The following is a 16,550-nucleotide window of genomic DNA, read 5'->3' as shown; positions in this document are numbered from 1 at the left end:
CTATACGGGCCTCAGGGATAATGCGATCAGACCAAGCCCTATTGACTTTTCTGGGCCTAATATTTCTCATTGATGCCGACATAACTACAACCCATTTAGGATCCACCAGAGTATGGTGGTCCATCTCCAGCGTTTCAGAGCCAGCCAATCAGAACACAACCTCCTTGTCCTTGCTTCACTGCATTTTGTTGCTTATAAACGTCATGCAGCCAAATGAAACTCTGTGCGCTCAAGACTCAATCAAAGCAAGGAGAAATCCCCTACAAATGCGGATGGCGGGAACCAGCTAATGAAAAAAGAATGCAGTCAACCAGAACATCGGGGAACAAAAAAATATGAATCATCCTTGTTTCATAAATTATTTTTTTTGTCGCTTCAGAAGGCAGTAGAAGTTACAAAATTGCCTCACAAATTTTCTCGCCACATGTAACACACCTCCGGAGCTCAAAATCATCTGTAGCACCCTCCAAATTCGCATTGCTTGCAGGTATCCATTTAGCTTCTCGAAACGAATTTTCTTCTGTGGCGTGGGTGCAGAAGTGCAATCTGGCTGGATGGACGTTCCACTGTAATGCTTGTGTGATCTTCTATAACATCTAAGGGCAAGACATCAACCATGTACTCTACAAGTCCTCTTTCTCATCTTTTAGTCGGATTGGGTGAATTGCAACTCCATTTTGGGCCGATCGAATTCGTCCCCATCTTCCAAGGCGAGGCTCCTGATGGAACCGAAATTTAGTACAGAGCTTGAGATTCCAACATTCACGATCACAGTGTTGTGATGCAAAAGGATGAAAAGAAATCGTATCCTTCCACATGGTTCAGCTTGTAGAGCTTAGCAGAACAAAGAGCTTAAATGCAAAGGATACCTAGTTCATACGCTCCTATGAAACAAGTTCACATAAAGGATCCCTCCCTCTCTCTCTCTCTCTCTCTCTCTCTCTCTCTCTCTCTCTCTCTCTCTCCATACCATGAGAAGGTTTCAATGAAGTCTACAAAGTATCTGAGCAGTAGTAGCAAAGGGAGCATGACATACTGACCTGGCCAACACCAGCAACAATAAATCGTCCAGATTTTGCTATGGCAAGAGAATTAACAAATCCATCCTGGCATGACAAAAAAAACATATATCAGCGACACATAGCAAGGAAAAGTACAATGCTCAACATTCTTTTACATTGTTAGAATGAAAAATTAAATTGAGCAAAGGACAGCTAATCAGCAGAACATGCAGCAGGTGCAGTATCTGTCTTGAGTAAATTCCAGACGAAATGTCTGACCTTCCTTGGGAAAACTTATCACAAATCAAACAAAAACAAATTGGTATCCAGCCTGAAACCACAGGCAAGGGTTCATATATCAGCGCATGGCTCAGAAATCACATTGTGACCCACAATTTGACCTGAAACGACTTCATGGCTGTGACAGTGCATTTTTTTATCTTCTACTAAATGAGTGATTCCATGGACTTCCAGGAATACACAGGATGAAAGATTATGACAACAAAGCCAGTATATGTTGGAAAACACATCTGACAGCTTGCAGATTTACCTGAGCCTGATTCCAATGGCTGAAGCAACAAACTGCTTTAACATCCTACCCAACAGCCCCAATAAGCAGATTCTGCACCATCATAAGCTGTGCCAAACAGGGCCTAAGCCTAATACGGGATGCAAGATACTATGTTGGAGAATACATATCTCAAGTACTCGCATTGTCATGGAAAAGCAGGGGAGAAGACAACATTGTCATGAAAAAGCAAGGGAGAAAGAAGACTACAGAGGTGATAGCGGAAAGCGCTTATGAATTTCTTTCACTAGGTAGGGGCTGATTTCTAAAGCAGCTGGGTTGTACAGACTGAAAAAGGTTCAAATTTTTTTAGTAAGTGTTTAGTGAGCTACAAATGATTATTTTCAGTTGTGCTCTGACTTATAAAATATGATAGTCACTTGGGCAAGCAGATCTATTCCCAGAAAGGAGTGCCAAAAGTGCTAGTGAACATAACTGAAGAAGGATGAATAAAAAATGTACCTAGTGAAACCTATCTAAGGGGACTCCAAAGCTTGATAAAGTACAATCTATCCATTTGCTAGGTGTTTCTTTTTGCAACTTTTTTAGTCTGTCATTTCAATGTCATCATCAATTAGTAACAACATCAGCTGCATGGTCCCTTGATCTTCAGTTTAAAGCGCTTGTGGGCATTACAGTGAGCAGCAAAGAAAAATTTGTTCGACTGAAAAAATTGCAGATACAGAGGAATACAAAACATCACCCGCCAAAAACATATTAACAATGCAGTGTTTGTGTGGTGAGTTACTAATAAAGCACCTCTACGATGAAGAAGGCGCTATCAGCGAAACTCCCAGGGAACATCGATCTTGGCCTCCCATGAATCAGAAGAACAGCTAAGCGAAGTTAATCTGGGATTATGAAGGCCATGTATGCAAATCAACACTCAGCTTCGAGCACACAGAAAAGTCAGACACAGAGCAGTAGGCGTGCGGATCGAAGAATATGTGGAGAGCCACATGGGTCCACCTCAAAGCAGATCGAAGAGAGGCAGATAGATAAATCGACAAGTGGCTCCAAAGAGTCTCAGGCCTTGTGTGTTTCAGACGAGCACAAATCGATTAAAGCTTGTCTAGGATTGTCAATGGCCACGTCCAATCGCACTGGAAATGAAACCATGGCTCTGCTCATTGAAAAAAGGAATGTGAAAGAAAAAGATTTGTTCAAGAACCCATCTGCATCTCACAATAGGACACCATGTGAAGGATGGGTGGTATGACGCCGGGCTTTACTCCGAAGGAAGTATGGAGGGGATCTAGGAGCGTGAGAACGTGCAAGAGCTCGGCCGGTAGGAGCCATGACTGAGATTTGCGGCGACAAGGAGATGACGAGGAACAGGAAGAGCCGGGCGCCCAAGGGTGACTTGTAGTCACAATCCCAGGCTTACCCTCTATTGATCCATAGAGTTTGATACATATAGGACTCAACTTAACCAACTATCCCTAGATTTTAGGACTCCATAATCTGAACTAACCAAATTCTAATGACCCTCAACCGGTTGAGCCTAACCGAGCCTAACCACCTCGACGTCTATAGACCTTGCCGACCATAATATCTCTCCCTCCCTCGGAAAACAGCTCGTCCGCGAGCTGGAAGGAAGGGTGGGCTTACCGGCTCCCACGTTGCCTCAGACGCAGGCATGCCAGACCATTCGATGAGGACGTGCCAGACGCCACGACGAAGTTCAGAGCGTAGTATGCGTTCCGGGCGTTGGAGAGGCCGGCCGTGGCGAAGTGGAGGAAGCACAGGTTCAGACGTTGGCGGTGTCCCACGGAACGGCTTCAACACCCCGACATGGAAGACGTCGTGTATCCGGGCGCCCTCTGGAATACGAAGCCGGTAGGCCACCTCACCCACCCGCTCCATCACCTGGAAAGGGCCAGCATACTTGGGCCCCAGCTTGCCGCGACCGCCAGGAGCGAGGGACTGCGTGTGGCGATGAAGCATGCGGAGTAGAACCCAGTCCCCAACGGCAAACTCCAGGGCACGGTGCTTGGCGTCGTAGTAGCATCGCGCGTACTCCTGCGCCTGGAGGAGGCGAGCGCGTACCTCGTCCAGGAACTCCTCCCGGTTGGACAACATGGTGTCGACGGCCTCCGTGCGCGCGTCCCCTGGAACATACGACAGCAGGTCGGGCGGAGGACGGCCGTAGACCACCTGAAACGGAGTAGTTTGAAGCGTCGTGTGATATGCGGTGTTGTAACAAAATTCCGCCCACGGCAGCCAGTCCAGCCAGTCACGTGGCCGGTCACCCGTGAGACATCGCAAGTACATGGTTATGGTCTTGTTCACCGCTTCGGACTGCCCGTCTGTCTGTGGGTGGAACGCAGTGCTCATCCGAAGCTGAACGCCGGCGTGGCGAAAGAGATCGCGCCACACATGCCCCGTGAAGACCGGGTCGCGATCGCAGACGATGGACTCTGGAAATCCGTAGGCGCACGATGTCCTGGAAGAAAGCCTGCGCCACCGACGACGCCGTGTAGGGGTGGCCCAATGGAATGAAGTGCGCATACTTCGAAAACCTGTCAACCACGGTTAGGAGCACACTTTTACCGTGGACCTTGGGCAGCGCCTCAATGAAGTCGAGGGAGATATCTGCCCAGACTCTCGAGGGCACCGGCAAAGGTTGTAGCAGTCCCGCGGGGTGCAACGTCTCCGTTTTGTTCCGCTGGCACGTGGAGCAGGAACGCACGAAGTCACCAACGACGCGCCAATCATGCTCGACGTAGAACTCAGTACGGAGCCGCCGTAGAGTCTTCTGGATGCCCTCGTGGGCTCCCGTGTGGGCGAGCTAGAGGACGTTGTCCAGGAGCGTGGACGACGCAGGCACGAAGACGCGTCCGTCATGGAGTATGAGCCCTTCGTGGACTGTCTAGGAGGCCCCATGCACACCGGCGGCCACGGCGTCGCGGCGTGCGCGCAACGTGGCGTCGGTGTCCAGCTCTTGTCGAAGGTCATCGAAGAGCCGGAACGTTGGAGCCGAGAGCGCCGCTAGGGATGCCGCATCAGTGTCGCAGAGACTCGCCAAGAGCGGGGTGTCGCCGTCGCGGCGGGACAGCGCATCAGCCACCACGTTCGCCTTGCCGGGGCGGTACTCAATCCTGAAATCATACCCGAACAATTTGCTTACCCAGTGATGTTGTGGAATTGTCGAAAGCCGCTGGTCGAGCATGAACTTGAGGGCGTAGTGATCAGTCCGGACGACGAAGGCGCACCCCCAAAGATAAGGGCGCCAATGGCGGACCGCTTGAACGAGACCGATGAGCTCGCGCTCGTACGCCGCCGCTTTGAGGTGCCGAGCCGCAAAGGGGCGACTGAAGAACGCGATGGGATTCCCGTCTTGATGAAGGACGGCTCCGAAGCTGGAGCCGGACGCGTCGCAGTCGACGACGAACGTGGCGTTGAAGTTCGGGAGATGGAGCACGGGCGTCGCACACAGTGCTGTCTTGAGGGCCGTAAATGCCGCGTCGGCGGCCTCTGACCACCGAAACCCCTCCTTGCGCAAGAGCTGTGTCAATGGGGCGGCGATGGTACCGTAGTCTTTGATAAACCGGCGGTAGTAGCCGGCTAGGCCGAGGAACCCGCAAAAGCCGCGCGCAAAACGCGGCTGCGGCCACGACTGTACAGCCGCCACCTTGGTGTTGTCCATGGCCACCCCCTCAGTCGTGATGACATGGCCAAGGTAGTGGACTGACGAGGTAGCGAAAGAGCATTTGGATCTCTTGAGATGCAGCCGGTGCTCGCGGAGGACGTCTAGGACGGCGCGGAGATGCTGTAAGTGCTCGGTCCACGTGGGACTGTAGACGAGGATGTCGTCGAAGAAGACGAGGACGCTGCGTCGTAGGAACGGCTTGAGGACTAGGTTCATGAGCGCCTGGAACGTCGAAGGCGCGTTGGACAAGCCGAAAGGCATGACCAAGAACTCGAAGTGGCCGTGGTACGTCCGGAACGCCGTCTTTTCCACATCAGCGGGGTCGACGCAGACCTGGTGATAACCTGAACGGAGGTCCAACTTGGTGAAAAATTTGGCGCCATGGAGCTCGTCCAGAAGCTCGTCCACGACCGGGATCGGAAACTTGTCTTTCACCGTCACGGCGTTGAGTGACCTGAAGTTGACACAGAAGCGCCAAGTTCCGTCCTGCTTCTTGACAAGCAATACCGGCGCGGAGAAGGGGGAAGTGCTGTCCCGTATGATCCCCTGCTGGAGCATCGCCTCGCACTGCTTCTCCAGCTCATCCTTCTGGAGGTGGGGGTACCTGTATGGGCGGACGGCGACGGGGTCAGTGCCGGGCTTCAAATGTATCCGATGATCACAGGGGCGCGTGGGCGGGAGGCCTGTGGGCTCCGCGAACACGTCGGCGTAGGTGTCGGGGAGACGGTCCAGGAGGACTGGCTCTGCCCCCTTGTCGGTGAAGACATGGCCGGAGAGTATTTGCTCGGCGCGGCCGGCGCTTGGCGAGCCAATGCCCGTCCACATTACGCGACGGCTGCGGAGTACGAACGCCATTCGAAGACCCTCAAAGTCCCACAGGATTGGCCCCAAGGTCCGCAGCCAGGCGATCCCCAGGACCATGTCGTAGCACTCCAGTGGGATGGAGAAGCAGTCCACGGGGAAGACTTCGTCGCCGATTTGGAGCTTGGCGTTGCGGGCAAAACCACGGCACGCGACTTGGTCACCATTCGCCACAACCACGTTGGCACCATGGCTGTCCTGAAGCTGCAGGTCCGCGCGCCGAGCTGCCTCTGTGCTGATGAAGTTGTGAGTTGAACCGGAGTCCAGGAGCGCGGTGAACTGGTGCGCGCCAATGTGGACGTGGAGCTGCATGGTCTTTTTGGCCCAGATGCCCGTGATGGCGGACAGAGAGATCATAGGCGCGTCGAGGTCGAATGGCGGTGCAGCCGGGTCGTCCTCCGTTTCCTTCGGCTCCTCCACGATGTAATCTGAGGCCTCGAGGTAGAAGAGCCTGGCATACTTGTGCCCCCTTATGTATTGTTCATCGCAATTGTAACATAAGCCCATCTTGCGCCGTTCCGCCATCTCCTCCGGTGTGAGGCGCTTGAACGCGCGTGGCGCAGATGCCGAAGACGTGGCGCTGGAGACGGCTAGTGCAGGCAGCGCGGCTGGTGCGCCAACAGGGCGGCGCGGCAAGCGCGGTGCCGGCAAGGCAGGAGCCTGCGAGGCGTTGCGGCGCTCATAAGCGCGTGCAAGCCGCATGGCATGCTGCAAGTCCTGTGGTTCGAGGAGCTCGACGTCGACACGGATGTGTTCCGGCAGACCGCCGGTGAACAGCCGCGCCTTCTGCAGTGTAGAGAGGTCGCCGGCGTGTGCGGCACAGGCTTGAAACTCCGCCATGTACGCTTCCACGGATCCTCCGAACGGCAGTCGCGCCAAGTCGGCGAGGTGGTTGGTGCTGAGGGCCGGGCCGAAGCGTTGCTGACACATGCGACGGAAGTCCGGCCACGCGGGCCAGCCTATGTCGCCTTCCAAGACGAGATACCACTGTTGAGCCACGCCCGTGAGGTGATATGATGCGAGCCAGACCTTGTCCACCTCCCGTGTCATCTAGCCACGGAAAAACTGCTCACACTTGTTGAGCCAGCCGAGCGGATCCTCTTTGCCGTCGTAGGTGGCGAACGTGAGCTTGTGGTACTTTGGCACAGCCATGCCTTCCACCTCCGGCGGTGATGGAATATGTGGCGGCGTCAGGGACATGTGCGACGTCGGTGCCGAGCCGTAGGGCAGTCCTGTGGATGAGAACACAGGCAGCGGGGACGGTGGGTGCGGAAAGTTAATCTGGGTGATCGGCACACCCGTCGACGGCGGTGGAGCAGGCGGCCTCGATTGTTGCACCGCTGGAGATTATAATGGCGCAGACGGCGACGGCGTGACGGCGGATTCCGTGGACGGCGCAGCAATCTCGGAGAGCACCGGCACGGCGGCCGCGGGTAGGACTGGGATCCCACTGAACCCCGGCAAACCGAATTGCGGGAACGCTGGCCGGCCGTCGATCGCCGAAAGCCGGGCACCCTGATCCGCCAGGTGGTGGTTGACGGCTGTCATCTGGAGTTGGAGACCTGCGATGGCCTGCGTCAGCGCCTGGAGCGCCTCCGCGGTCGACATGGGTTGGGATGCGGACGGCTCAGTGGGCACAAGGGTGCCCGATGTGCCCACCATCGGCAGCAACACGGCGGATTGTGGCACGGCGGGGGCAAACACGCCGGTCATGGCCGCAGCGGATGAAGGGCCCATCGCTGATGAGTCCCCGGAAGTCGCCATGGTCTCTGATACCAGGTTGGTATGACGCCGGGCTTTACTCCGAAGGAAGTATGGCGGGGATCTAGGAGCGTGAGAACGTGCAAGAGCTCGGCCGGTAGGAGCCGTGACTGAGATTTGCGGCGACAAGGAGATGACAAGGAACAGGAAGAGCCGGGCGCCCAAGGGTGACTTGTAGTCACAATCCCAGGCTTACCCTCTATTGATCCATAGAGTTTGATACATATAGGACTCAACTTAACCAACTATCCCTAGATTTTAGGACTCCATAATATGAACTAACCAAATTCTAATGACCCTCAACCGGTTGAGCCTAACCGAGCCTAACCACCTCGACGTCTATAGACCTTGCCGACCATAACAATGGGACAAAGCAGAGAGGATGTTGATTTTCTCTACGCCCGCAACGGAACTGAGATGGCATGAGCAAGAAGCCATCCAGTTCTCTCAAAGACGATGGCTTCTTTAACCCCCACGAATTAGAATCACAACAACAGCCACAGATTCAAACGCAAAACCAAAAACACGGAGCTCAGGCGAGAAAAACAAGAAACAAAGAAAAAAACGAAGATCGAAAGCTTGATGAAGTACGGCGGTGGCGGCGACACCATTGTCAGGATTTCGATCTGGTGGTTTGGTGTATTTGATCAAGCACAAAAGGTAAGTTCTAAACTTGAGGAATCCATAAAGGAAAATGATGCGAACGCCATCTATTGAGTGCTTTTGAAATTTACGAGATCAAGTAGGTGGTCATATATAAATGGATGCTACGGAGAGTAAAATAAATAAGGGGGAAAATGAGAAAGTAGCACCAAATCTGCATACATGCTTAACACAAAATGCTGGTTTAGAGCATCTCCAAGAGTTCCCTAAATCCCTTCCTAATCCTTGGTTTTTAGCAAGATGAGAAAAAAACCCCTCTCCAACAACTCCTAATCCATCCTCCTAATATTTTAGAACTTGGGAAAAGTCACCATGTTCCGCGTAAAGTTACACGCTTACGAGTCGTGCGTATCTTCTCTCCGCGCGCGTGTTTGTCGGCCAATCTAAAGGCGGAAGAGCGTGGAAAGAATAAAGAGTAGGAAAGGGTTCCTGATGTAAATGTACAAGAGAGAAAGAATATATAAAAGTGGTTAGGATTATTTAGAAATAGTATAGGATTCCTGATGTAAAATTGTCTTCTATATTTTAGGAGTGGATTATTAGAAACTCTTGGAGATGGCCTTTTTTATTCCTTCTAATACTTTTTTAAGAGTTGTAAAACACCATGTTTTTGGGAAAAAAATATTAGGTACTCTTGAAGATGCTCTTAGCTTGTATAATAGGCCAGGTGGAGTAACCATCTAAAACTCTATATTTTCTGCTCCCTTATTCACAGATAGTAGCCAACCCAAATGACCCATGATATGGACTCCGACAAATAGCTATACAGGCTAAAGTTCGCTAAGGTACCCAAAGTATTAAGAATTAATAGATACAATTAGATTTGTTAAGGAGACAGAGTTGACAATACATTAGACATTTGAAGAATGACTGATTCAGAATTACACTCTACAGAATTCAAACTAATAAACACCTTGAAAATTGAAATAATAGACATTGTTTATCTGCACAGTCAGCAGAGAACATATATGCCCCTGGACATTCCAAAGCAACAACTCCTTACCATCTACTCCCTCCATTCACAAATAAATGATGTTTTGGGGTTATCTGAAGTCAACCATTTCAAACTTTTATTACAAATTATGTTTTTTTTTGTATTAGTTAGGATATTGAAATGATACAAGATTCCTGTTGAAAATTAGTTTACATGATAGTATACTTTTGCCATGTGTTACAAACATACTGTAGCAAAACTAGTGGTCAAAAAATTGTGTTCTGGAGATCATGTCTGTGTCCAATTGTCCAGAACATCACTTATTTGTAACTGGAGCGAATATGATCGACTTAGAAACTACCAAAGGACCTAGACTGATTTAAGAAATCCCATTAATGTCCTTTAATTGAGCACATGTACATGTCAAGTCTCAACAATAGATAGCAAGATGAAAATGCATTGATCACTTAATCTGTGATGGATATAATACAGGACTACATTCAGCAAAATGAATCGAGTAACAAGAGTAGCATACCAGTTTCAAATCGAATAATGGCTCGACTCCCTTGGAATCAGGTTTGATAGCCCAGAGACGAACTAAACCATTTCCTGCACCTGATGCAGCAAGGTCAGAACCTCTTCTTGCAGCAACAGTACCAACCCATGACTGGGCTGCGGATGACACATTTTCAGGTTTATGTATTCCATTTTCTGCATTGAAACATGAGATATAAAGCATTAAGGATTCCACAAATATAAGTTACAAGTATAGTAGTAAAACCATGATGCAAAGTGGTACTTCCTCCATTCCAAATTACAAGTCATTCCAAGAATCTTGGAGAATCAAAGCATCTTAAGTTTGATCAAAATTATAGAGAAAATTACAAAGATTTATAACATCAAATAGGTATACTATAAAAATATAATTAATGAAGAATCATATATATTTGGTCAAACTTAAGATCTTTTGACTCTCCAAGATTCTTGGAATGACTTATTAACTTATAATTTGGGATAGAGGGAGTACTAAAACTGAAGGCCATCTTAACAATAATTGAAGAGATGATGAAAAGAAAACAGACTAGTGAACACAGGAATTTCACAGGAATCAGTTCAATTCACAGGAAAAATGCAGGAACAGGGATTTTTCCCGCGTTCCAACATAAAGGGGATGTCATCTTACCTTTAGGTGACTCATCATCATTGTCAACTGAATTAAGGTTAGTACACGATACTGGATGAGCATTTTTTATTATGAGAATAGGCTTTTTCCTCATGATGCTCCAAAGCTCAATGCTTCCATCATCAGATCCAGACAAAAATTCCTTGTCATCAATAAAGCAGCAGCACTCTAAAGATGCGGCAGCAGGAGCACGGAACACTAGCTGCGACTCTTCTGGAATCTGTCCAAGAACAAGGAGACTTCAATTGACAGAGTAAACTGTAGTATCTACAACATGAATCCATCACATCCCCTTATTAAATGATAAATAACTAACTGAAGGATCCTCCTACAAACCAGTCTGCCAGAGGTTTCCTAAATCCTAAATAATTAAAAAAAAAAAACTAGAGGTTTGCATCATACACAAACACAAACACAAACACAGCTTGAAATTACTGTGTATGAAAAAGCAATGCCATATAGTTAATAGTAGAGAATCTACATCACTTCTCATGAACTATTTTTGTCATTGCTTTGACAAGAATAGTGCATGTGACATTGCTTTAGGTGAATCCTCAGCAAAACTTGCAAATAATCAAAGTTTATAAAATAATCATAATTTATAAAAAATAATAAAAACCTCAGCAAAACTGTAGCATTTATGCCAGCATTCAGTAGTGATTGGTCTAACTAAAAGCATGTAGTTTCTGAAAACCAAAGAAAAATGGAAGAGGCAGGTCATACAGGATGGCACCAGTGTAACTGCTGTGAACTAGAGGGCTAAATGGTCTTTCGGAAATGGGTACCATAGTGGTATGGAAACAGATTTTCCATATAAAGCCTAGTGATCCTTTATTAGATAATTTCATCCAGTTCAGTGGAAGAAAACCTTCTGCACTCTATGACAGCTGGGTGACAAACATGAATCACGTATGTACTTAGTTACAACACTACCTTCCAAAGGTGCATCGTACGGTCCCGTGCTACAGTTAGAATCCTGTCTTTACTAAGTGCATCCATTGTCAGGATTTCATTCTGATGCCCATATAAACAGTTCATGTATGTTCTATCCTCTGCATTCCACTGCATTATTGAACGGTCAAAAGAACCAGAGAATAGCTCTGAAGAGTCCGGCGCAAAAGACAGACATGATATTGGTCCCCGATGGCCGCTAAATGCCTACAAAAACAAATAATTGCATTATTGATCAGAGTTAGCCAGTTACGTAGACTGGCTCCAGAAGAAGTTCAGCCTAACAATTGGCTCAGAAAGCATCTCAACTTAACTATGCCTACAGTTTCTTTTATATTCCAAAATTTCTCTTATATGATATGATTTCTTCAGTGTATATTACATGATAATTGTGGCTCGCTATAGCAAGGTATGCTTTTTTTGTTCAGACGACATATTACACTGATTATATTCTAACCTGGAAGCAAAGTTCAAAAAGACGCTAGGCAGTATCTAGGTGGTGACCTACTGCCTAGAGCCTAAGCATGCCTAGGCACGCCTGCATTCTACATATATACATATATTACCTTAAATAAAAGATAAAACAGGGCACTGTGGACTGAAAGTTAGACAAAAAAAGCCCCAAAAAAGCCCAGCCCACCTTTCCCTCCCAGGTGCACGCATCCACCTTATCTTCTTGACTCACGGACTCTGCTTTCCGCCCGCCTCCTCCCTTCCATCTCCGCAGCCACTAGGTTCCTCCTGGCTGCAGTCTCCGCTGCCGCGAGGCCGCGCCTGCCGTCTCCGACGCCGCGCGGCAGCACCTGCTGTCTCTGCCTGCAAGCAGCCCGCCATCCATGCCTCCTCCCACACCACCCCCGCTGTTCCCACCTCCTCCTCCGGTGCCCCTGCTGTTCCCACCTCCTCCCCCAGCGCTCAGCATCCTTACCTTCGCGGATCTGCTTGTAGGAACACCGGGAATGGCATGTCCAGCCGCCACGGCCGACAGACGCCGCCTAGGTACCGCCTACCCCCCTAGGCTCCGCGGTACCGCATCGCCTAGCGCATAAGCGCGCCTAGGCGACCGCAGAATAACGCCTTTTTGAACACTGCCTGGAAGCATTGGATCTGGTTTCGTTTCACCATATTTAATTTATGATTAGAACTGGATTATGTATTACTCAATTTCTAAACAATATTGTGGATAGCAATATTGTGGATAGCCAAGAGTCAACTGCATTTCATAAGAAATGTTCAGCATGTATTACATCTAGCAAGACATTTATGAACATTGATGAATGATGCTCAAAGTGCATGGAGAATATGGGTAGATTTGATCCAACCAAACTGCCTTCCAAATACATCTCAAACTTGCAAAGTACAACTCCTAAATCGGTGTCATACCTGTATGTGTTCCCGTGACCTAACATCCCATAAATGGATATGACGGTCCAAGCCACCGCTCGCCAAGTAACGACCATCAGAACTGGCAGCTAAAGCCAGCACTTGCTTGCTTCTTTTAGCTGATACTGGTGGTTTAGCATGATGTGAAACCAACACATTTTCACTTGGCCATATATACTTCTCACATTTCCCAGTTTCAACATCCCAATGCATAATGATTCCATCTTTTGATGCTGAAAATCCCTTATCATTATCCTTGGATAAAGCAACAGCAGTAACAGGTTGCCGGTGCTTCACAAGAACCTTAAAGCCATCCTGAAGGCCCGGTGGTAATACCCTGCAACAATTTCACAAAGTTTAGTAATTTGCACTAGTCCAGACACAAAGTTTCTATGGTCAGCCGTACACATAGAATTTCAATGTTGAACTTAAATAGATATGGCATTCTTTTAATAAGGCTGTTTAGTAAAAGCTTATAGAATGCATAAAGGATTCAATTGTTATGACATGGCATTCTTTTAATAAGGGCCATCATTGTTACGACAGTAGAGACCATAACCATATTTCATCTCAGATAATTGATTCAATACTGACAACTTCAGCACCTTCCACTTCAATATATTAATCATATCATATGGTCTCCAAGCAGTCAAAATGTAATTTCTTTTCTTCCATGTTTCAAGTTTCAAAAGATTTAAGTACACTAGCCAAACAGATCCCACCTGAACTAAAATATGACTCAATGCAACCAACAGCGCCAAAGAAAGAGGTGGAAATGAACCTTAGTCCGCATCATGCAAACAGATTCATGCTAACTAAATTGCTCATTTTGTAAATAATACAACAAAAAACTTATGTTTGAGGGCACTTTCAAGCATTAAAAACAAACACATCATGCAAAATCATTAGCATCTAGGTGGGAAATGAGGTTATTACTCTATGGTTTCCTGGTATATTTCAGTAATCCTCAAAGTATTGAAGTTATCTCTTATTCTATAAATCAGCAGGGACCTGCTATAATACAAGCACCTAGCTTTTCACTTCTCAGGGGATGCGTAGGAACTGTCTGATCCGAATCAAACATGAAACCGAAGCATTTTCCAGCTTCGCTCAGTTCTGAGCCCCCCCACCCACCCACCCTCCCTTCTGTTCTCCTCAGGACGTGGCCACGGCATCCCCACTGCCACATTAATAACTCTCAAGGTCCACCGCCCACTGCTGGCTGGCAGCACCCCGCCTCACCGGTCCACCTGCCTCCCACAAGTTTCTGCTTCTTTCTAAGCCCGGATCACCCAGTAGCCTGAAAACCCAAAACCCTAACCCCTTCCAACCACCACTCGACATTGTTGTGCCATCACCTGAAATTTCACAAATCTCAGGCTCCTGATGTATAGGAGTTGTGTAAAATGAATACACAAGTGCCACTTTATGTTTAATATAGCATATACAAGCCCAAACCAGTGACCAGCATTTTCGTTTAATTAATCCCTAGGCCACAAATGGTGTTCCTTTTCTTAGCACTGATTTGCAGCACCCTCTCCCAACCCCAATGTCAGGAATGCAATGTAATTTGCTTCAAGGGGAATTAACCAGTAGCTAAAGAGCAATCTCCACTCCAATCACTACCCTAAACCAAAAGAGGTTCTGTTCCTCCATTTGTGAAATTACAAACTGTGGTTACATGCAAACCCCAAATGAGTTACTCAATGGTAGTGGATCGGGTAAATACACTAAACTCCCACATAAACAGATATATCTGACAAACTACCATTCTGCAGATAACTAGAAGGGAATTTGTTTCTGACCTCGCAGCAATCTCCCTCCGCTTCCTGCCGCTCTCCTCGAGCTGCTTCCTCTGCAGGATCTCCGCCACTCGTCTCCCTCCCGACTCGTCCTCGTCCTCGTCGTCATCCTCCTGCCCCCTCTTAGCGACCTCAGTGACCTTCTGCAGCCACTCCTTCGCCATACGCATCTTCTTCTCCCCCACCGTCTCCTCGTCCTCCTCCTCCTTACCGCCCTCGTTCCCCATCCTCATCAAATCCGCCGCCAAGCGCAGCCACGCCGTCGTCGTCGCTGTCCTCGCTCTCGATGTCCTCGTCACGGTCCCCGCGGCGGCGCTTGGGCTCGGACTCAAAGAAGGGGTCGTCGTCCCCTCCGCCGCCGCCACGTCGGGAGCCCGGGCAGGGGCTTGGGGCGCGAGGCCCGCTTGCGGGGTCGCGGCGCCATGGTGTCTGGTGGAGAGAGCAAGCGTTCACGCTTGGGTTAGGATTTCGGTGGAGGGCGACGCGGTGTTTTCGCCGCCGCCGCCGGTGGTGAGCGCGAGAGTTTGGGGGAAGCGAGGAAGGAAGCGACGGGCGGCGGAAAGGCGAGGGTTTAAGACAGGAGTGGAGTTGGGGACGAGGGCTTAACCGTTCGGCGGCGGCTAACCTGGCTTTTGGACCGGATGGGGTTGAATAGAGTCTGGGCCGGGCTTCTCCCTGAATGTAAATTGGGTCGAATTGCTCCTATATTTTCTATATTTGTTGGGCCCTCATACTGTGACTGAAAACGGGGCAGTTATACTCGAGGGCCTTGCTTATCGATGTGAAATGATGCAAGTTAGTGGTAGGGATTGACAATGAACGTGGATCTAGGATTCACCATGAATCACCGAAGTGACCGAGTTCGGTCCCGAGTCTATACTACCTGTTGTACGGTTACTTCAATTATATGCCTTGGGTAACCGAGTCTATACTACCCGAGCTTTGTACGGTTACTTAATTATATGCCTTGGGTAACCGAGTCTATACTACCCGAGCTTTGTACGGTTACTTCAATTATATGCCTCGGGTAACCGAATTAATCGAACATTTGGAATTTATTGTCATAATGTGTACTTTAGACTATTATTAGTGATATAATATTTATTCTAGTGGGTTTATATCAACCATCACTCTTATTACTTTGTTTAATCTATATGTTGTATTGTTATTTTTGCCTTGAAATAGAAAAAATATTGCTAAAATTTGCTATAAATTATAATATTTAGTAGTTGTTTTGTCTAGTCCGGTTAGTGACCGAACCAAACTAACTGAGACCGAACTTGCTCGGTCCTGAGTTCTGAAACTAACCGGTCTCCGTTTTTAGATGACCGAACTTTTGAAATGACCGAAGAACCGATCGGTTCGGTTCGGTCAGGCCAAACGCCTAGGCCTACTGCTAGGAAATTGTTTGGCTACGCATCAGCTCCAGATCCACGCACGAGCATTTTCGTTGGAATGGACAGATTTGCCCTTGGGCTCTAGCGATTCTCTAGGTCTCACTGACACCTGGACCCACGCGTCAAGAGGAAAAAAGGCACATGTTTCTTCTTCCTTCAACGAGCAAGCTCTTAGGGGCTAACCGAGGGCAGGCTCGCGCCCGAGGGGAGCGCGCGGGGCCAGAGTAGCGCCGGTCAACCACGGCCGGGGCGACGACGGTGAAGGCAACCACGGCACGGTCGTAGTCGCCACGGAGGAAGAAGCGCGTGTCCTAGAGCAAGTCATGACGGAGGACGGAGGAAGACGAAGAAAAAAATAAACGAATTAGTATCTTCTGTAATATGTGATAGTGGT

The 16,550-nt window shown here is 48.6% G+C and overlaps 1 protein-coding gene and 1 non-coding gene across 2 annotated transcripts; both read right to left on the bottom strand.

Moving 5' to 3' along the window:
- Positions 1 to 330: 330 nt before the first annotated feature.
- Positions 331 to 15,183, bottom strand: LOC136538573 (U3 snoRNP-associated protein-like YAOH). Its single transcript, XM_066530521.1, is given in 9 exon segments — positions 331 to 719; positions 1,041 to 1,106; positions 9,976 to 10,151; positions 10,624 to 10,843; positions 11,557 to 11,781; positions 12,958 to 13,294; positions 14,763 to 14,980; positions 14,982 to 15,137; positions 15,139 to 15,183. Coding segments are annotated over 9 exon segments (1,539 nt in total). The 3' UTR covers positions 331 to 623.
- On the bottom strand, positions 2,300 to 2,427 carry LOC136541093 (small nucleolar RNA snoR83). Its single transcript, XR_010780193.1, has one exon. It is a non-coding gene; the product is annotated as a small nucleolar RNA snoR83 (small nucleolar RNA).
- Positions 15,184 to 16,550: the final 1,367 nt, after the last annotated feature.

This window comes from Miscanthus floridulus, chromosome 2 (genome assembly GCF_019320115.1).
Source record: "Miscanthus floridulus cultivar M001 chromosome 2, ASM1932011v1, whole genome shotgun sequence".
Taxonomy (NCBI): Eukaryota; Viridiplantae; Streptophyta; class Magnoliopsida; order Poales; family Poaceae; genus Miscanthus; species Miscanthus floridulus.
The sequence above is the reverse complement of the archived record's forward strand: the minus strand, read 5'-3'. Positions and strand labels throughout refer to the sequence as shown.